General features: G+C 32.1%; 1 protein-coding gene across 2 annotated transcripts in view; it reads right to left on the bottom strand.

Annotated features, from left to right (window-relative positions):
* Positions 1-13834, bottom strand: part of LOC143914148 (uncharacterized) — a 33027-nt gene extending 19193 nt beyond the window's left edge. Inside the window, exons 1-2 of one of the 2 annotated variants that reach the window (XM_077434241.1) lie at positions 13559-13834; positions 7330-7433 (exon numbers count right to left, since the gene is read on the bottom strand). In XM_077434241.1, coding sequence (XP_077290367.1) covers positions 7330-7362 — 33 coding nt within the window. In that variant the 5' untranslated portion in view covers positions 7363-7433; positions 13559-13834. Of the gene's footprint in view, positions 1-7329; positions 7508-13558 lie in introns of those variants that run through there. The other variant, XM_077434247.1, reaches the window with a different exon arrangement.
* Positions 13835-23290: the final 9456 nt, after the last annotated feature.

Below are 23290 nucleotides of genomic sequence, written 5' to 3'. Positions count from 1 at the left end.
AGAAAAATTACCATTTTTACAGTGAAATAGGCAGAAGAAGGTCAACGTCGAGTAGGCGGCCGCACGCGTCCGTTTTTACAAAGAAAATACAAACATTTTAAAAGACATTTAAGCGACACGACAATAAGATGGAAGCCTTGACTTCATTTAGTAAAAACTGTCACATTTTTTTCGGCTTGGGGACTCGTAAAATTATATATAGATTTGTACACATTACGAGCTAAAGACTAATGATCTTTCAAGTCGAGATCGTGCAAAATCCGTTGCAACACTTGCAGCAAATCGAGCATCACGCTCGGCTCCAGAAAAGCGATTAAAATCTTTAATTTTTTACGATTACAAGTTTCACATTGTCATCAAACAATGATCTAGTCCAAATCCGCCTTTGAATTACGCGAATATTTGTAACAACCTTTCATTCAATAGTATAGTACATATAGAACAGATTCAAATGTTATGAAATAATACATATTATGTCAAGATTCAACCGTTAATTTCTACCTTGTAATGTCTGCATGCTTATAATATGCGCATTCATATAAAAAAGTTCATTCAATACATTATTAAAAGCGATATTAAGAGGGCTGGACCGCAGCGCCTTGTCCATACAAACGTACTATACTTCTCCCTTCCTCAATTATGGCACTAGAGAAATTATTTTTTAATATGCTATGGATATCCACCATTGGAGTGCATCTATCGTTTTATTTTTTTGATTAATTCTTTTTTATAGGAACTAGAAGCCGCCAAACATCTATAAAATCGCCTCTTTTTTACACCCACGAAACGAGTGCAGCGAGCTTATTTAACGGTCGATTTAAAAAAAAATACGCCGATAGATGCACAGAAAGAATCTTTCTCATACCGATGATGAATTTTTTTTAAAAGTTGGTCCAGTTTTGGAGGAGAAAATAGGAGAATACGAAACCTCGATTTATTCAATTTAAAATACGTTTTATCTGGTCGAAGCGCAACTGTCGCATTCACTCAATATATAAATTGATATATATTGTCGCATTCACTCAATATATACATACACTCAATATATATATATCGAAGAAAGGAACGGTAACAAAATTAAGGTTTCGAGTGTACAGCCCTCTTAACGAAGATTTCAACGAACAAGTAAAATATATAAAAAAAATAATCTGATGTACATATTTTTAGACCTCAACGGGTAGGCTAGCGCGAAATCCGAAAACCTTCACAAAAGTAGTTGTATGTTTATGTATACCATTTTATGCAATGTTATAAAGTCTTATTTGAAATCGTTATAGATTGTTTTATGTCTTACACATAAATTATAATACCCAATTCAAAAACCAGGAAGCAATAATTGTAATAGGCATTGTTTGCTTTAGTCAATAAATAATACGCATTATGGCGATTGCGAAAATGGTGTATTTTACTGTATTTTTCCAATAGGATACGTTTATATTGGATAAAGTTGCGTTGAAGATAATGAAAGTGAACTCGGTAGATCCGACTCGGTCACGAGTAGGCGTTGGTCAGTGCAATATTTAAATTGCGAAACACCGTGTTGCTCCATTATCTATAATGTGTAAGTATATATACCATCAGAAGTGGGTCAAAAATTATACAAAATCGAGAGATAATCCGCAAAAAAGCCGACACCCATAGAAAGCCATGAAATCTTACTACGGTTATGACACAACGCGGAGATTAATTTCGATAAACGTCGTTTATTTACCGGGTGAAATGTTACATATCTATGACATGTCATATTGAAAGTAAACGTCAATAGAAACGAGAAAGTATCGAAATGAATGTGCGTTCTAATATATTATTTACATACATATTTATGTATGTAGGTATTTATACGGTGTGGAATTGATCCAGAAACAGAGAAAGGGTAGGGTTTTTGGGCACAAGTTAACGTTAAAGGTTAACCGCATTTGAGGTCGAAGAAGTCACGAATTCGGTAGCCTTAACTTTTCGCAAACGATGATTTACTACTGTGTTAATATTGATTTCATATTAGAGGAGTGTTCTAAGCGATACCTTTGTACTTTTTTGTAGTGCCTTGGTACAAATTTTGAACGGTCGGTGATTTTTAATGATTTCATCAATTTTTTTAAGGTCACCGTCACAGAAGATCGAAGCCGACACTATGTAAGATAGTCAACGACCACGGCCGAAAATCAAAGACGAGGTTGTTAAACTTGTGACTCTGTTGACGTTTAAAATAATAATTAACTGGAGTGTGTACTCTCGGTGTGGATATGTTTATGTACGTCTGGGTCTGAATGTGAGACATTTTTACCGGAACCGGTTGGGAATTGCTGGCTTGGGGGCTTCAACTTTCACTCGATGACCATTCGGGGCCAGTGATCATCAACTAACTGATGACAGGGATTCGATGTCTTGTTGCATCATCGCGAATTTTATCCTTATAAGCCCAAACAGACAACGGAATGGCCCACGACTGGTATTTATGATATTACTGACTGAAACTTTCCGACAATTCAAAAGAAGGAAAATAAATCCACAGATTATTTTTCTGTCAATTGATGAGTTTGAAAAATTATAACTATTATAAAGATCAAATTGCGACGAATAGAAGATAAAATATAATGGAGATTGAATGAGTTGATGATCAAAATGCGAACAGATGTACATATCCTCAAAATATGACGAGTATACGGACGATAAGCATGATCATAATAGTGGTTTAAGTGTTAAAGAATTACGCATACTTGGCTAGGTTTATACAATAGAAGTGTTGGAATTGTTTATAATAAGTTAGAAGATATTCAGTAGTCATGTATAATTTGTAGAAGATAAGCAGGAATGGAATATAATTTGAGAGACTTTTTTTGAATGACTCATATGTTGAGATAATGTTTTTGTCTTTACAATATATCTAACTACTCTTACTACAATAATAAATAACGTATCTACATATGTATATATCATTAGTGAAAATCTTATAATATAATATGCCATAAATTTAAATATTGAATTTGCAACATTTTGGTGAAGGTTTATCATAATAATCATTGACTAAACTATGCTCTATATAAATGGTTGACATTTTCTGATCAATTAAAGCGTACGTGGTTTATAAATCGATCGTTATGTGGAGAGTTGTGACTCAAACAGTTGCGAATATCGTTTACAGGAAGACCGCAATAAGTTGGATTTTCCAATCGGTCATTATATACAAATTTTGCCAAATGTTCCTTCATGGAACCCACTCTGTTCTTGATTAAAAAAGTGGTAAAACCCACAGCATAGCCGATAGTTTTATTTGTTTACTACAAATTCATTTATATTGTTTATAAGTGCGCATTAATTTTAATTGGAATTCTGCGGTGTGATATGAATACATGTAATCGCTTCTGTAATGAGAGATGCTGTACATTATCTCATGACCCTGTTACGAAGGACAATGTTATCGATAACAGTTTCCTGATATTGCGGTCAACGGTTTTAATCACTCTATATGTATGTATATGTATATTTGAACGTACGCTAAAAGATTACCGAATTGTAAAAGCAACACTGAAGGATCGAGTTTTTCAAGATGAGTGAAAGTCATTATTTCTTAATAATTTTGTGGAAAATTCGCATAATCGCATATCGACGTGTGAATCACTTTCTAGCACTCGATAAATTATTGAATCACGCCTTTTTATGAATGTTGATATGAAGCGTATTGCCAAATATTGGAAATCGCAAACGTACAAAATAATGGTAGATATACATATTGATATTTTTGACTATTGGACTCGTGTGTCTTTTCATGCAATTTGAATGATTTTTTATTTGATTTTTCTATATAGAACGCTTGTCAATAGCATGCTCATCGCATGACTGTAAAATTGGAAAGTTTTTCATTGAAAATTGCAATTGGTATATGATATTTTTGGCAACGTTTAAATATCCATTCAAAACGCATAATGCACACGAATGGCGCATCATTTCTTCCGGAAAACGAAGACGTGCTTCGTGTCGCACAAGCATTGCGAATTTTCAACTCGTTACTATTATTAAAAATGTATGCTTAGCCGTCGAAAATGAAAGTGTGTGAAAAATGGCGGCAATAGACAAATATATAATATAATAATAATAGAGTTTCGGTAAGTTCATTAACACGCGTTGAATACTTACGCTACCGGCATGCTTTGTGCTCAGATCTAAAGACGCAAGTTCAACACTCAACTTTACGACACATTGTTGCGTTTTATTAACCTTTTCTATGCGGACGTTGAAGACATTTCAAGTTCGTTTGACTATACTTTGATATTTTTTTATTATTATTATTAATCAGAGACTGAAAGTTTAACAAAACATTTTCAATAACGCAGCGTTTGATTAGATAATATGACTATCAAAAAGTATGATTGGAAATGAAAAAGTCCTTTAGTTAAAATCAGATAATCATTCTTATTTTGAACTAATTGATTTAGATTTTTTTTTTGTAATTGTTCAGGCTTTCAAAAAACATACAAAATAAAGTAAAAAATCAGATAATTTTTCTATATTGTGGAATTACCTAATCATTAAAGGTTTTGTTTGTTAATTCACATAGAATATAAACATTTCATAATTGATAGTTCAGAACAACTGAAATGGCAACAATTTTCAGTTAAAATCAAATTGGCAATAATAATTGAAGTAGGTATTTTTTGAATTTGTTCCGCTTCAGAAGTATTCGGTTACCATACAATGGATAAATTTCAAATAATAAATTTTATTATGTATTAGATGTATTATGAACATTTATAAGGATTGTAAATAGGTTTTTGAGCTCTTTTTCCTATTATGATTTAGATTAACATTAGAATAATATAATACTGTGATTACTAACCACATTAAATTAAATTGTAAAATAGAAAATGATCAGTAGATCAGTAGCTATTAAAATAGATATAAGATGTATTGTGAACATAATTTCGTAATAATAAAAAGCATTTAAAAATCAAAGTAATATAATACACGTTTCAGTTATAAACACAGATTATCTAATCACAGTTTGCTTTAGATCGTTGACTTTAAAGATATTTTAGGTAAATATAATAATGTAAATAGGTTATCATATTTTTTTCCTACTATGCTGTATACATTAGCATCAAAATAAGATGATACCATATAAACCAACAAGACAAAAATAGATAAAGATCACTGGACTAGTAGCTACATATAAGAATAGACCTAAGATGTATTGTGAACATAATTTATGAACAATGAAAAGCATTGTAAAAATTTGGTAATGATTAATATAACATCTAGATATACTTAAGAAATTTTTGTCTTTCTTTAAATTGAATGATTCAAAACTGAATAATATTCTGAAATTTTTTATTTAATATTAAATGGCGGATCCATCTGAAGATTTTAATCACTTTTCGGAATATGTTAATGTGATAATAAAATAAAAACTGTATCGATCGTAAAATATCGACGTACGGCATGTCTGGATCAACTTTAGTTAAGGATTGTAAATAGGTTTTTGAGCTCTTTTTCCTATTATGCTTTAGATTAACATTAGAATAATATAATACTGTGATTACTAACCAAATTAAATTAAAATTGTAAAATAGAAAATGATCAGTAGATCAGTAGCTATTAAAATAGATATAAGATGTATTGTGAACATAATTTCGTAATAATAAAAAGCATTTAAAAATCAAAATCAACTTTAGTTAATGAAGATTTAATAAGAAGTAAATATAAAGGTTATTTTATGATGACAGCGCAAAGAGTGGACATTTGCAGATATGCCTAGTCATTTTGTTTTAACAATGCTGTATCTCAAAAATTATAGTACATACATAATATTGTGAGATTTTAATACAAAGCCATGTACCGGAAGAAGTAGTATACTTCCACGCAGAATTGAATTTTAATTTTTTTCTCATTTTCAATATACATTATTAATCCATAGATATAGTAATAATAAATTTTGATTCTAAATCATTGGAATATCGGACGTGGTTTTTCATACTCATATAAATAAATAAGATTCTTTACTTTTTAAAATCCACCAATTAAAATTTAATCCACTACTTTCTAAGAGTGCATTTTGTATTGCAAAACAGTACAACTGACATATATTTAATTATCATACGTGTAATGATTAGAGGTAGGACCGGAAGCGTGCCGTTTATTGTTCAATTGTTGTAAATCCTTTGTAAAAAAGGTTCGGCAAACCTTTCACAATGCATTTACAACATTTGAACAATAAACAGCCCCCTCAGGGTCCGGGCTTTAGTAATGATGATCAAAATTTGAAACAAAAAAAAGTCAAAATTTGATTATCGGTATAGCAATTGACAAAATAAAGTTGCTTGTTTAACGTGAAAATGAATATTTTTTGGTTTCTTATAGTTGAATAGTTCAACTTTAATAATTGAATAAAATTGTGGCGAAGTCGAGGGAAAATCTACTTAAAAAACTTTCGTGAAATTTTTAATTTTTACAAAAAAATATCAAACTACGGAGAAGATATTCTAATCAAAATTTCTACTAAAGTAATAATATTTTTGGAAAAATTTTAATGAAATATATTAGAGCATACCTTTTAAAGTAATATTTAATTAAAAAATATATGGATAATGATTTTGATTAGACCACAATTGACCTCCAACATGGGAAGTCACAAACGCACCAAGTACAAATCTATTTCGTTGCATATCGCGAGTCACAAGTTTGATTAATTGTAACGGATTTTCGACACGCCCAAATAAAATTATACTGACAATTATTTAAAGTATAAACATTCAACATTATAAAACGATGATATTTTAACAGTTTTTTGCAAAACGGCCACACTGTGACAGCGATTACAACCAAATGTAGGTTAAATTTTGCACGCCAAGGGAAATTTCGATCATATCAAAATATTTTGATCTTTCAAATCGTCGAGCAGTCCGGTGACTGATTACACTTTTAAACGAATTTACGTAACATCAAGAATGCAGTCTGCAAAATTTCCAGTTTTACGATAATTCGACACGGAGAAAAGTCCATTGTTGAAAAGCAAACAGTACGCTTTGTAAGTAAACGAGCGCAACTCGTTGCCGATGTTGCATTAACGACACCGACATTTTTGCAACACTTTAATTTCCTATCTTGCAATGGATAGGTTCGACCATTGCAGTCTACTTGTTTAATTACTCTTAGAAGTGCATACCTGTGTACATATGTACATACGTACATGTATATTACATTGCTTTCGTCGCTTGTTACGCTTGTCACGCGTCAAAGGAAAGTTTGTTCAGAGCGTGCTTCGTTAAACGTGACCTTACACTTTGGCGATATTAAATTGTATATGAATATATAATATATGAAGTTCGCACTCACTATTAAGGCTATGAAGACCGTGTGTCGAATCATGGCGATAGTTTCCAATATATTCTTCAGGAGCAGCGGAGCGAAGAAGCAGGAAGCGGTTCGAATTCAAGAATCTGTAAAAAATCAACAAAGATTAAATTAATTTACAATCGCAGCGCATAATTCGACAGAAAAATTAGAAATTTTTCCGTTGAAGGTTGCATTGTTTGCTGAATAAAATGCACGAACTATTGTTTAAATCGTATATGAGAATCGATGGCGCGAAAGGTACTGCTACATTCGTGTAACATTTTAAGGACTTTAAATAAATTATTTAAATTATTTCTTATTTAACTATAGAATATTACAATATAATTCAGTGCAAGGTCTTTTTGCTTACCATAACATGACGTTGACTTTTATCGTTTAAAAATGTAAATTTCCATTAATATAAAATATATACGTATTCCATAAATAAATTAATAATATCAACAACTTAAGTATTTTATATTAAAATTTTATTAAAATACGAAAATCGAACTCAAAACTAACAAAATATAAAAGTCAAATTCTTCCGATTGCTATACGTAAGAACAATGTTGTATTTCTTGACCAAAATGCAATGGGAAATTGAAACGAAATGTAATTGGCCATTACGGATCGAGTGGGGGGTGAATGCGATAGCATGTACATTGGTTCGACTATAAAGGTGTATTTATACCATGTACCAGTTCACGGCTACAGCACAGCACAGAAGCTCACGTGAACGACAGTTTCTAACCATATTATACATATAGGTATATTGCGTCGAGTCAATATTGTCACAATAGTACTTTTAATAGCACTTTCAATAGTACGCGTGCACTCGCTATTATGACGTGAATATTTTCACAGTAACGTTGACATGTACTGCTGTATAGTATGAATAGATTTTGTGGGCTACTGCCGTCACTTATTTACCAAAGAATACGTTTCGTAGTATTGGTTACGCGCAATTGCCGGTACGTGCTGTGCTAATATGAATAGAACGTAAAATGTTGACATACTATATGTACATATATGGAGGTAATAGACGAGTCTCTAGTAATTTGTGAGTCGTTGCGAATTTTTTTTGACATCAAAATTTTTTTGTTAATTGATCGAATAGCCGAAAATTATATTCTTTTTGTTTAGATGTTTAAAGAAAAGTCTCAAAAATTGTAATTAATCAGGTATATGAAATATAAAAATGATAATTTTTCATAATGCTTTTTCATATGCATAGTTTTGGAACGTAACGTGATTAGAAATTAAAATTTAAAACGTTTATATGTACATACAATTAAATATATTGACAAAAGGACATTAATTTGTTAATAGTGTTACGTACGCCGCGGATTAAGCGAATAGAATCCCAGAGACTATGTGACCGTTCAAGGGTTATCTGTTAACGGATTAACTAAGTGCTTGCACTTAGACCAACGGATATCTGTTATCGGATTAACTAAGTGCTTGCACTTACTTCCAGGATTATATCTGTACTCTAAGTGCATTTAGGCTAAACAATGACCGTTATTAGTCCTTTCTCAGTATCGGTACGGGGAGACCCAATGTCGTGGGAATACATATCCGAATACGTGACTATACAACAGGTAAACAGATTAGACGTCCTGAGAGATCTACCCTTTATAAGGCGGTACGTAGGCGATATCAGGTCATTCTGGACTGAGCACTGCCAGTGCGTGTATCTCCTTAATCATCAATAAATGCTGTGAAACTACTGTTGGCCTTTTACTTGGATCCTCCACCCACCCCTACGCAACAATAGTTATTCTGTGCTTTGATAGAACTTGAAAACAAGATCATAACTGCACAAGTAAGCTTCTAGTTTGCTATTTAGCTCTATTTACGCCAACGACTCAGCCGTGAGTTGCACATTGATTTGCTTATATGCCAGCGTCTCACGGGCGAGTCGCGTCGATTTCTCTTCCAAAACGTACAAATTTACCGTTTAAAAATGGTTTTAAAAGCACCGTTATTTTAAAGACTTGTTTCCAAATTAAATAAAAAGGATGATTTGGTTATCTCGGGATTCCACGTTCAACTAGTTTAAAAACTGCTGGCGCACATTTCAAGATCAAATATTCTTGTTGAGTAGCAGCTAATTGGTTATATATGCGATATGTATTTTTTTTTAAAACAATTCTATAACGAAGAACAAAATATGTAGAAAAATTCATAGAGCCTTTTAGTTGTGATAAAAGTCAAAAGCCCTACGAGAGATTTACATATCTACCAAAGATTCTGAATGGAAATGCCCAGTTTAAAGTCATGAACGAATTTCGAAACCGAATCAATATAACCCTGACGCTCACGTACTACGATTTTCATTCATATTCAAGGGCTGTGCCTTTTATATCTACATATAAACACGAAAAAAATGTAAACATGAACTACCAAACGAGGTTATTTATTGTAGAAACAGTGTATATATGCTTACACATGGTGCGTGATATGAACATGCATAATATATAGGGTGGGAAAAACATGTCATATTGTTTGCATATGTATTGTATATGAATACTGAAAAAACTGATTATATGCTCGGAGTGTTTACATGTCCGGTTTATTAGCCATGGAAATGATGAATCGTAATAGGAAGTGTGTTGAATGCGATAAAAAGTACGGGGGAATGAGAAAAAATTGAAGTCTCCCTGTTTGTGAATCACGTATGCATAATTGGTCGTTACTCAATAGTTATTGTGAATCGATAAAATGCTGGCAAGTTAATAAAGAATGTGTTGAAAGTCCTTCGTGGTCTGTGGGCGTCCTATGTAGGTTTCGGTAGGTGTTCGGAGCCCACGGTAAATTATCTATTTGCGTTTTAACGAATCACATGTGATGTAATTAAAGATATTGTATTCAATGCCGCCGATATTCGTTTCTTTGCTGAATCATTTGGCAATGAAATTGGCGAAATCGTTTAGCAACGAACGTAACCAGTTCAAAGTTTCAATAGCCGTTGAAGATTTTCCTTTTTTTTTTTTTGGTGAAATTTGTTGCAAAATGCGACGAAGTTTTCGTCGATTGAATTAGCATAATTTTTGTACGACTTTGACTCACAATTGGTGGGATTGTATTATAATAATAAAAAAAATTGATATGTATGTATATTGAACAGAATCGATTTGATGCTTTTGACAGCAAAAAGTGCATACCTTTTATGTTTTATAATGAAATGCTCAACGTCTTATACAAAATTGTGCAATTCATTAATAATTATTTGTAATAAGTATAATTTATGAATCTAAAATGTGGTCCAAAACGAGTAACGATGACACAATTTGAGATTTGCCTTTGAATTACATAACATACATAAGGTTCATTAGAGTCTACGAAATGTATCAGAAAGTCATGATAATTTATTGCTTTATTCACTTTGACATACTTTTACGAAAATTCAATTAAAAACGTCGGAAAATTTCCTCGCATATCGACAAAGAAAAGTTTGAATGGAAGAATTATTTTAAAAACTATAGTAATAAATATAAAAGAAGAACTTTAGACGTGATGCAATTGTTGATGGATTTATAGAATAAATTAGTTGTTCTTAAAATTAGTGAGTTAAAATAATTGTGAAACAAAATTAATCGCACTATTATAATAATAATGATGATAGTCAAGGAAAAAACATTGGATTAGAACTGAAATGTCTATAAATTTAATGGAAAAATATGAAAACTCTTGTCGAATAACTTTTTTCAGGGCAACTTAAATAGTTCGATATACTGAATAAGTCGTTATTTATAGTCAAATTGAAAATTAAATCATTGTTCTTACAATATAAGGATGTTAGATGTTATAAAACTAAATAAAAAGCTTGTAATAATAGTTTTTTTCTTATAATAAACATGAAACATTAAAATATGTATATATTGTATGATTGCATAAGTTCATACCCGATTTTCATAGATAATGCTAAGCGTTTCTAAGCAGTTAACGGGCACGAACTTATGAAACTAATATATTGACGATTTTCATTGGAATCTAATATATGATTTGAAAAGAGACTTTGTATGTAAGGTTTGTTGATAATCGAAAAACAAATCAAAGTTTCTATGACGACGATTCGATATGGTTGAATATAATTTTTTTTAAATAAATTTAATAAAAAAACAAATGAATGTTTAAGCTGTTTATGTTACAAATACTGAGCGAAGCCGGGTGAAACAACTAGTATATGCTTGAAAGTCCAAGTTCCAAAAACACTATTTCCGTCTGACTAAATTAACAAATTATTATCACTTCTTTTAATTCGATATGTCCAGAATCTCGGAAAAGCAAAATAAAAGTATTGCAGGCAAATATTATATTTAAATATTGTTAAACGCGAAAAAATATATATTTAATGTCTTATTTAAATATATACAGAATAAAATATAAAAAAGAAAAAACTACAGCGAGACAAAAATATAAATGAAAATATAATATTCCAAGTAGAGTGAGCACCACATGGTAATATAAGAAAACAAAAAAGAAAAATTACAAAAACATATTAAAATTAATAAACAATGAATGACAATGAAGGTGAAGAAGCAAATGAACCACAGATTTGCTTCTTCATCTTATTAGCCCTAAAAGTACTGAAAGAGTCAGCAAAAACGTCGGGACAATCACCCATACCATCGTAAAGACTGCATATACGTGCGATTGCACTATTTAAAGTAGTGTTGTTATGACAAATTGGTGGATAGAAGAGATTTCTAAATCTGGTGAATCGGGCACTAACGTTGAAATTAAATTCGTTTAAAAAGATGTGTTAAGGATATCATTGTATAAAAGTAACAAATCAGAAATCTGCGCTGAGACAAACTTGCGATCTTGAAAAAAGAGTTTCTGTCATTATAAGTTGGCAGCAATCTTACAAGACCAGTCTTATGGGATAAATGGCGCAGAAAACGCTTCTGAATTGTCTCTAAATGATCTATATGAGTTTGGTAATATAACTGAAGCATACTCCATATTACTGCGAACCGAACTGCTACAGAGCAATATTAGAGTATGCGGATTCTTAAAGGGCGAGATGTTTCTCTAAATGAAGAAATTCTGCGCTGAGACAAACTTACGATCTTGAAAAAAGAGAGTCTGTCATTATAAGTTGGTAATAATCTTACAAGACCAGTCGTATGTGATAAATGGCGCAGAAAACGCTTCTGAATTTTCTCTAAATGATCTATATGAGTTTGGTAATATGACTGAAGCATACTCCATAATACACCCATATATACTAACTTGAAAAAACTGCATGCCATTTATAATATTCCCTTTGTTACAGACATTACTAACAAACTAACCAGTAGATTCTATGACAGAATCACTAATAACCATACTAACACACTTGTGAAGAGTCTCGGTGATTACAACAAAATGTCTATACCCTTCAGGTATAACACACAGATTACCTAAACACAATCTGCTTTAGGTCATCGACTTTAGACAGTCTTTAATTAATATTATGTATTAGATGTATTATGGGCATTTATAAGAATTGTAAATAGGTTTTTGAGCTCTTTTTCCTATTATACTGTACATACATTAACATTAGAATAATATAATACTATGATTACTAACCAAATTAAATTAAATTGTAAAATAGAAAATTATCAATAGATCAGTAGCTATTAAAATATATATAAGTAATTGTCTTTTGTTTATAAGTTAGATCATAATTTATTACCTAAGTATTTTGATAATTATATAATAAGGAATAGAGATAAACTAGTTGTAAGTAGAGTAAGAAAGAATAAGACGGCTGGGGGTGTTTTTCACAGGGGTGTGCTCATGTATAATGCCCTCCCTGAGTGCATCAGGTCTGCTAAAAACATGGATGCATTCCTGCGAGGTGCGAAGAGACACCTCTGTGAGGGACAGTACATATAAGTTAACTATAAATTTTAGAGTTAAGTATAATAATTAAGATGTATTTTTAAATTAGCTTGATAGCTAAAATATATATAAATAAAATAATAATAAAAAGCATTAAAAAATCAACTGTTATAGAGCAATATTAGAGTATGCTGATTCTTAAAGGGCGAGATGTTTCTCGTATTTAAAATATAATGGCTCAATTGTTAGGAATTAAGACATATTTTAAATGTACCTTTAGAAGAATAAACGCCTTTAAACTACCTATGTATATAGTAGCGAAATAAATTCAAGTGATAATTATATGGGTGTACATATGTATAAGTAGTTGAGTAGATAGGTGTGCGAACTTAACTGTAAGGAGTATTGTTGTGCAATGAGTGATGTGTTTCAGCAAATGCTGCTTTCGAGGGTAGAAGCAGAAGTAGAAGTGGCCGAAAGTGGAGGGGTGTTGGTTTCGTTCGAAGGGGCGAAGTCGAGGATGCGGCGGCTTCAGTGGGCTGCGGCACTCGGTGTCATTGCAGGGGTCTACTAGACCGGAAGTAGCGGGTGCCGGGGCGGAAGTGGCGCGTATTCCGAACCATGTTCCGGTGCGCGTGCTCCTTCTGCAGCGGCTGCACAACGACTGATCTCTCCACTCTGCTCTGCTCACCGATGATTCTATCTCGACACCCCCGCTCGAATCGCCCACCCTAAATCGCCTGCTACAAACCGTGGTCACCCTACGTACAATTTGATTTTTAAAAACTTTTTATTATAACTAAATTATGTTCACAATACATCTTATATCTATTTTAATAGCTACCGATCTACTGATCATTTTCTATTTTACAATTTTAATTTAATTTTGTTAGTAATCATAATATTATATTATGCTAATGTTAATGTACAGCATAATAGGAAAAAGAGCTCAAAAACCTATTTACAATTCTTATAAATGCTCATAATACATCTAATACACAATATTAATTAAAGACTGTCTAAAGTCGACGATCTAAAGCAGATTGTGTTTAGGTAATCTGTGTGTTATACCTGAAGGGTATAGACATTTTGTTGTAATCACCGAGACTCTTTACGAGTGTGTTAGTATGGTTATTAGTGATTTAGTGCTAAAACACATCACTCATTGCACAACAATACTCCTTACAGTTAAGTTCGCACACCTATCTACTTAACTACTTATACATATGTACACCCATATAATTATCACTTGAATTTATTTCGTTACTATATACATAGGTAGTTTAAAGGCTTTTATTCCTCTAAAGGTACATTTGAAATATGTCTTAATTCCTAACAATTGAGCCATTATATTTTAAATTCGAGAAACATCTCGCCCTTTAAGAATCAGCATACTCTAATATTGCTCTATAACAGTTAGGTTCGCAGTAATATTTTTTTGATTTTTTAATGCTTTTTATTATTATTTTATTTATATGTATTTTAGCTATCAAGCTAATTTAAAAATATATCTTAATTATTATACTTAACTCTAAAATTTATAATTAACTTATATGTACTGTCCCTCACAGAGGTGTCTCTTCGCACCTCGCAGGAATGCATCCATGTTTTTAGCAGACCTGATGCACTCAGGGAGGGCATATATATATATATATATATATATATATATATATATTTTTTTTTTTAATAGCTACTGATCTACTGATAATTTTCTATTTTACAATTTTAATTTAATTTTGTTAGTAATCATATTATTATATTATGCTAATGTTAATGTACAGCATAATAGGAAAAAGAGCTCAAAAACCTATTTACAATTCTTATAAATGCTCATAATACATCTAATACACAATATTAATTAAAGACTGTCTAAAGTCGACGATCTAAAGCAGATTGTGTTTAGGTAATCTGTGTGTTATACCTGAAGGGTATAGACATTTTGTTGTAATCACCGAGACACTTCACAAGTGTGTTAGTATTTTTATTTATTTTATTTTATTTTATTTTATTAATTGAAAAATCAACAGACAGGATGTACATAGATATGTATAAAAAAACAAATAGTAAATAAATAATATATGTAACATCCGAGTCCAATAATAGATTTTTACAAAAATGAAAAAGATAAATATGAGGAAAACAAATTAAAAAGTAAAGAATAAAGGCATGACAAAATATGTAGAACATTGCATAATTAAACTATAGTATTAAAATATTTGGAAAAGGTTATAAAATAGAATATAAGAAGAAATTGAAATTTACAAATATAAAACAAATGAAAAAGGTAAATACAAAATAAACAAACGAAAAGGAAAATAATGAAAGCTATAATATGATCAAATAGCACACCACATAACCAAACCAAAGTATAAAAATATTGGAAATATTGGAAAAATAGAATAGGAGAAGAAATGAATCAATCGGTCAAGATTCTCTTGATGGTTATTAGTGATTCTGTCATAGAATCTACTGGTTAGTTTGTTAGTAATGTCTGTAACTAGCGGATTATTATTTATGGCATGCCGTTTTTTCAAGTTAGTCTATGTATATGGGTGTGTTATTAATTATTTTTAGGGATTTATTTTGTATTATTTGGAGCTTGGAAAGGTTAGTATTCGAGGTGTTATTCCATACAGGTGAAGCATAGGTTGATAATGTTAATATCAGCGCTCGATATAATTTTATTGTATTTTGAGTTGATAAAGAACTATGGCGATTAAATATTGGGTATATTTTAGATGCTCCCAATCAAACCTTAAATACATAGTTACAAAGTTACATCCATAGTTTCATAGTTACATCTCTTTTGAAATTATATATTAGACTAGCTGAACCCCGGCATGCTTTGCAATGCCATAATGCAATGCATGCAATTTCCGTTCTCGTTCCCGTTCCCGTTCTCGTTCCCATTCCCATTTGTCGGAAAAACGCAGGTAGCGAACACATTTGAAATTATTGCGTTGCAATGACACTTATTCCCGTTTTTACCGTTTCCGTTCCCGTTTTTTCCCATTTTTTTTTCACAGTAATCTTCCCGGACATGTATACAACAAATCCTGAAAGTTCAGTGGTTCAGTGGTTTAGCAGCCTATTCGAGACACACACACACACGCATACACACAGACATTATTTTTTATATATATACATAGATATATACATATGTATGTATTATTTGTAGGGGTTCCAAAAAACCGCCCCAAAGGAAAAGCCGGCTTTCGGTTTTTTTACAAATAAAAAGTCGATAGTCCGGCTTTCCCCGGTTTTATAAAATTAAGATTTGTTTTAAGTTTAAAATTTTTATATCGAAAAAAAAAATATATATATTACATTATGCAAAAAAATTGTTTTTTTATAAATTAAATTGAGTTATAAACATTAAGAACTTTCATAAGATCATTATTATATATTATTATTACAAATAATACAATTTGTATTATATAAAACAGCCGTAAAATGGCAGATCCTAAATACGCACAAATAATTAAATGATTTAAATAAGCTACTATCAAGAATATATTATTAAACAAATAATGTGTAACCTCGCAGAAAAACTATAATTTTGGAATCGTGAAAAGATATTAAGAACTACTGAGATTCGCTCTGAGGTGGGCTCAAAGTTGAAGTATTTCCTTTTTTCAAAGTTATTTTTACTTATCTGTTTTAGCTTAAAAATCCAAAAGCTTGTCAAACCGTTGCAAATTTCGGAATCAAATTCATTAGAAACAGTATATCACAAACATTTCAAAACCATAATAAAAGTACATAGGTATGTGGCCTCAATATTTAAAGGGCTTCCAATTCCTTCGAAGAAAAATCAATTATATTCCGGAAATTCCCACGCATTTTGTATAAATATTTGAGTTTACAAATACTTTTTTGTTGTTGTCAAGTAAAAGGGTTTGCGATTATGATGTTTTCTCTACCTGAAGTTGAGTCATTGAAACTATGTACATACTTTCAATAATATTTTATTAGTTTATGACCTGGTCTTCGTACATTACTATCATTCAACATGTTTTATATTTATTTATTTATTTATTTAAAGTTTGGACCGTTGTAGCATTACAGGAATTCCTAATGCGCCACAATGGTCAAAAATATAACAGAAAAGACAAGAAACAAAATAATAAATTAGACATAACCGATATTAACCAGCGGCGTGGACTTGTGGTTAGCATATTGTGCTTTCAATCAGATTGGTCACGGGTTTGGGTCCCACTAGAGTCTTGCTGCTGGCCAGACCTTAGTTTGTGACTCCAGGTCGATCGTTTCTTATCAGAGTTTGCCAATTTTTCTGATTTTCATTAAAACGGTTCCTGAAAATCTCGTTTCCTATTCTTCTTGCTAATCTCAAGTTATTCAGTGTCTTGAGGTTCGCCAATTTGATTATAAAATGCTGCAAAATTTTCTCCATAGATGTCACTGTGGATGTTTGTATGGATTCGCATTGTATAAAGTGCTAATGTACATAAATTGATTGTATTGTATCCGTATAAGTAAACTCATCGCTTTGGAGTGATCTGTAAAGGCTAGTGTATATGTTCTATGAAATAAAGTAAAATAAAATTAAAAATAACTTAGTATTAAGCTTAAGCTTCTAGATATAAAAATTCAGTTTAATACAATCTAATGTTTCTGAGAGAAAAATAAAATGCCTCGATTTAAAAGTGCTTAAATTGTAATATATCATTCGATGAAGTGTTCTACCTATATTTTGTTTTGACTGCAAGTTCAAGTTTTTGGCGAATAGTGTTTGATTTGATGCTACTTGTAAAGATTTAATTTGAAGTTAGTATATCAATAGCACCTGCATTGATCTTCATTATAAACGTATTATATTTATACGATTGATTATAATGCATTTATGTGAATTCTACACAAATTGTACAGTTACATAGTTACGATTAGCTATACGTATTACATAGATAGTGTTGCATTAAGACAAATTGAAACGAATCAATCATGCCATTAGTTGTGCGATAAACACGAACGAAATCAGACACTGTGATTGATTGCATCTGCATTAAGAATGTATAATATTAACAAAAGAGGATACGGTGAAAATTTCATTAACAAACTGGGCGATGATTCGATGGGACGTGATGCCACGTCATGTGAAAATTATCGACAGTGAAAGTAAAACCTTTTACGTTATTGTTTTGGAATTTTGCTACGTGAGAATGGAATCAATGTGATCAATGTTTCGATTCTTATCGGGACTTACCTATCCGTATGTATGCCTACTCAAATCGAGCACGAATGAAAGTGCAACTGTTACATGTACAGGTGCGGCAGAGATACGGGCGATCTTTCACCAAGTTTTTTTATAAGCTTTTATAGATTAAATCATTTGCTTTGTGTTGGAAAGGTGAGATTATTGAATACGTTTTTTATATTTGTATACAGTATGTGTGTGTGTGTGATGGATTGGAAAAGGTATAGGTTTGTTTTGATCGTGCGATCGACATTCATATGGTAATTGAGGTCTGTGGGCGCTTACTTGCTTGCTTACCAGTTTGCCGATGATCGAATCGTGGTAACAACGCCCACGTTTCAGGAAAACTCAGTGAAAAATCAAGGACGACTGTTGCAATGACGGAATTGGATCATTTTCTAAACTGTCGACGTAGTTTCGCTGTGTGAATTTCGCTGCATTTGTAAAACGGGAAATTGATTTGACGTGTTGATAATTTGTTCATTGAATCGAAAATATATATTATATGTAGGCTTTAAAAAAATATAGTACAAAAAATAGTTTGAGTCGTTTTGCAGGGAAATTATTATAGTAAACAAAAAATTATTATAGTAAAAAAAGCTTTTTATACGTATAAAAAATAATTGTTTTATATAAAAATATAAAATCTTGGGATGTATATATAACATTACTTCCTTTTCATGTGCTTTTCTGAAATTCTGGACACATCGAATTAGTGATAATAAATAGTGATTATAAGTGATAGCAATTTGTGAATTAAGCCAAAGAGAAATATGTAGTGTTTTGCAACTGAAAAATTTGACTTCTGCCACTTTCAAATATAACGGCTCATATAGAAACTTATTTGTGGCAATGTTGTAGAAACATATTGAAATACTGTATGTTTATGTTTTTAAAAATAAATAAATAAATATATACATATTAGTATAAAATTATTTAGTATAAATCTATCATCTAAAATGTACATAATTGTAACTATTTTATTTATTACTAGTGTTGTGCCCGTTGAAATTTCAACAGGTGGTTTTGGAAACAAATTGATAGATGATTTAAAATAAAGTTACAATAATTAATCGGAATCGGAACTGAAACAGTAATTGGGATCGGGAACTGAAGCAAAAATTGGGAACCGGAATTGAAGCAAAAGTCGGGAGCCACCCCTATCGCCCCCGGTACTCCCGGGCCGCCGCCTTCAGCGCTCCCCCCCACCACCCCTGGCGTCCCCGGCGCCCCTCAGTGCCCCCAGCGCCCCCAGCGCCCCCAGCGCCCCCAGCGCCCCCAGCGCCCCCAGCGCCCCCAGCGCCCCCAGCGCCCCCAGCGCCCCCAGCGCCCCCAGCGCCCCCGGCGCCCCCAACGCCCCCAGCGCCCACAGGGCCCCCAGCGCCCCCAGCGCCCCCAGCTCCCCCAGCGCCCCCAGCGCCCCCAGCGCCCCCAGCGCCCCCAGCGCCCCCAGCGCTCCCAGCGCCTACAGCGACCCCAGCGCCCCCGCAGCCGTTGCCCCCCGGCACCCTCGTGTGTCACCCGTGTGTAAGTGTGTGTGTGTGTCGGCGGAACATCACAAATGCGAGTGACGCTACACACTTCCCCACTACCATGCTTCCCTGTGTCTCGAATACTTGGCTGTGATTGGTTCTCCATACTGTTCCCACGTTCTGCCATATATGTACATACAAATATACATAAATATTTACTCGCGTCTCTTTATATATATTATTCCATCTAAAATTTTCTTGTTAAGCTTTTTTATACAGATTTTCTCTCCATTTAATAAAATTTGTACGTGTTTAATAAATTTTAGCCCTTGTTTAGATATTTAATGTATGAACTCTATGCTATTTCCAATTTTAGAATGTCCAGTTCTCATCTTATTAACTCCAGTTCTCATCTTATTGTTTTGGAAACTATTTTAGTATCGATATTGAATAAAAATGTTATTAAATATGTTTTTGTTTTAAAATAAATAAACATCCATTTAATATTTCATTATAAACAATTTTATAAATATATATATATATATATATATATATATATATATATATATATATATATATATATATATATATTTTTTTTTTTTTTATTATTATTTTTTATTTTTACATACATATATACAAATATACCAGGCGGGCTTAACAGGAAAACCCCAAATGCACCTTCCTGGTCCACATAATTATTACATAGATACATGTAAATCTAAATATCTGACATCTATGGTCAGTATACATATATTACAAACATCGTATTAATACGATAAATAACGATGAATAACTTTCATGTAACAATACGAATTTTGTATTCGATAAACAACCACAGAGACATATATGGTGAGCAATATGGCGAAACCTAAGATATAACAATAAATTAAGTTTCGCAACAGAAAATTGGGAAGGAAACGCCAATTTTACAGGAATCGTTTCAATGAAAATCAGAAAAATTGGCAAATTCTGATAAGAAACGATGTATATATGTATAATGAGTAAACTCTGACTCATGCAGTTGGTTGCTGGTCGTTGACGTACATAAGTTTTGTCAACTGTTCACTTTCCAGTTTCGTAGAACAGTGACCGGATAAGCTCAAAGAAGAAACTAAAGAAGTTCCCGATGATGAATGAATGTCACTTTGGAATGTCCCACAGAAAGCAAAGAATCATCCGAGATTTATAATACACCGTTAGGAAACATATTCTTTATACACACATACAAACATACATACGTTATACTGTTATAAAAAAAAATCAGTTGTGTCATTTTGATCTACGCGAAATATTGTTTGTTTTATGGATTACGTGTAGCATCGACAATGTCAGAAAAAGCGCACATTGAATATTAAAACCCTTATTGACCTTTTTTTTCAATAGAAATCCTTCGAAATTGTGCTACGATTCGCGATGGATTGTTTGGCATGTAAGCCGATCCATTTCTTTCATATTCATTTTCCATTGTGCTATTCACGTTCCTGGAATTTCCAGCTCTATGCAAATAAGCCAATGTGATGCAAATTTAAACAGTGCGTTTAAAAAATTGCAAAGGGATGTTAAAAGTCGTTCAAAGTACGTAGGAGTCAAGTGTTTCGCCCACACTAGCAAAATTTCGATTGGGTATCCTCCTTATAAGGATTTGTGCATTAGTGGTCAACGACATCAGGATTTGTTATACATACATATATAATATATCTACGTTTATATCTTTTTTAAATTCCAGAATCGTTAAATTAATTATTGACTTTTGAAATCGAATCGAATCGAATTCGTTTTTTTTTATTTATTTATGTACTCACTTGTTTTTTTTCTTCAAATTTAGTTATTAAAGATCGTGTGAATTCATAAATGTAACGAAAAAATATTCAAAACGGTTAATTTTCGCGAAAATTTAGTGCGATTCCAACCAAAACAAAGAAAAAGTTTTTGTGTGCGCGTTTTTAGTGATGATTCTGTATTTGTATCGCTTCGTGTGTGTTAGTTTTGGGTGACACATTAGTTGAAGATGAAATTTGGACAAAGGCTGGTGTTATGGAGATAATGTGGAGCTGGTTAGTATTATGATTTTTGTGTTATTTTATCTAAAATTGTTGAATTTTCTTAAATTATTGTATTGTTTTTTGCAGAAAAGGTAGGAGATCATATTCATTCATCGGAATACTTAATCTGTAAGTGTATTTTTTATACCTATAAACGCTTTTTTCTAGACATTCACTTCAGATTGCTTTTGAGGCTAATTTTCATATAAAATGAAAATTAAATATGAAAAGATATTTGAAATTAATTTATCGTATGCTAATATTTTGTTAGTCTATTCCTTGTTTTCGTTTATTATTATTTTTTCAATGATATTATTATGTGAAATGAAAATCATTCATTATTTTTGAAGTTTTAAACAAAATTTACCAAATTTTTTCATAACTCTTTTTATTCGGCCTGTATTGATTGTGGTACAAATTTTTGCACTACCTTCTCCCCTTCCGTATTTTTAAATAAAAAAAATTGTATAGGACTTTTGGACTTTTCTCCTTATATTAGATCAAAAGTCTAATAATCTAACTCCCATGGTCCAAAATTTCTATAGTCCAAAAGTCTTATGGTTCAAAAGTCCTATGGTTTAAATGTTATTTAGTCCAAAAGTTTTATAGTCGAAAAGTCTTATAGTCCAAAAAGCCTATGGTCCACAATTCCTATAGTCCAAAAGTCTTATGGTCCAAAAGTCCTATGGTTCCAAAGTAATATAGTCCAAAAGTTCAATAGTCTAAAGGTCATATAGTCCAAAATTCATATGGTCAAAAACTCCTATGGTCCTATATTTGGTCCAAAAAGTCCTATATTTGGCCCAAAAGTTCTACAGTTGAAGTCATATGGTTCAAAAGTCCTATATTTAGTCCAAAAGATCTACAGTTGAAAAGTCATATGGTCTAAAAGTCCTGTTCTGTAGTCCAAAAGTTCTGTAGTCCAAAAGTTCTGTAGTCCAAAAATCCTAGAGTTCTAAACTCCTATATTCCAAAAGTTCTATAGTCAAACATTTCTATAGTTCAAAGGTCTTATGCTTCAAAAGTCCTATACTCCAAAAGGCCTAAGGTTCAAGAGTCCTATAGTCCAAAAATACGCCGGCGTGGACTAGTGGTTAGCATGTTAATGCTTTCAAACGGAGTGGTCACGGCTCGATTTCCACTAGTAGCTGTTGGCCAGACCTTGGTCTGTGACTCCAGGTCAATCGTTTTTCTTTCAGAGTTAGCCAATTTTTCTGATTTTCATTGAAACGTTCCCTGTAAATTGGCATTTCCTTTCCAATCTCTCTTGAAAATCTCAAGTAATTCAGCGTCTTGAAGCTGATTCGCCAATTTCTATAATAAAAATGTTGCAAAAAATTCTCCATATATAGTATGTCACTGTGGATGATATTTGTATAAATTCGCATTGTATAAAA

The sequence above is a fragment of the Arctopsyche grandis genome, chromosome 1 (genome assembly GCF_051622035.1).
Source record: "Arctopsyche grandis isolate Sample6627 chromosome 1, ASM5162203v2, whole genome shotgun sequence".
NCBI lineage: Eukaryota > Metazoa > Arthropoda > Insecta > Trichoptera > Hydropsychidae > Arctopsyche > Arctopsyche grandis.
This window is presented reverse-complemented; position numbering and strand designations above follow the sequence as displayed.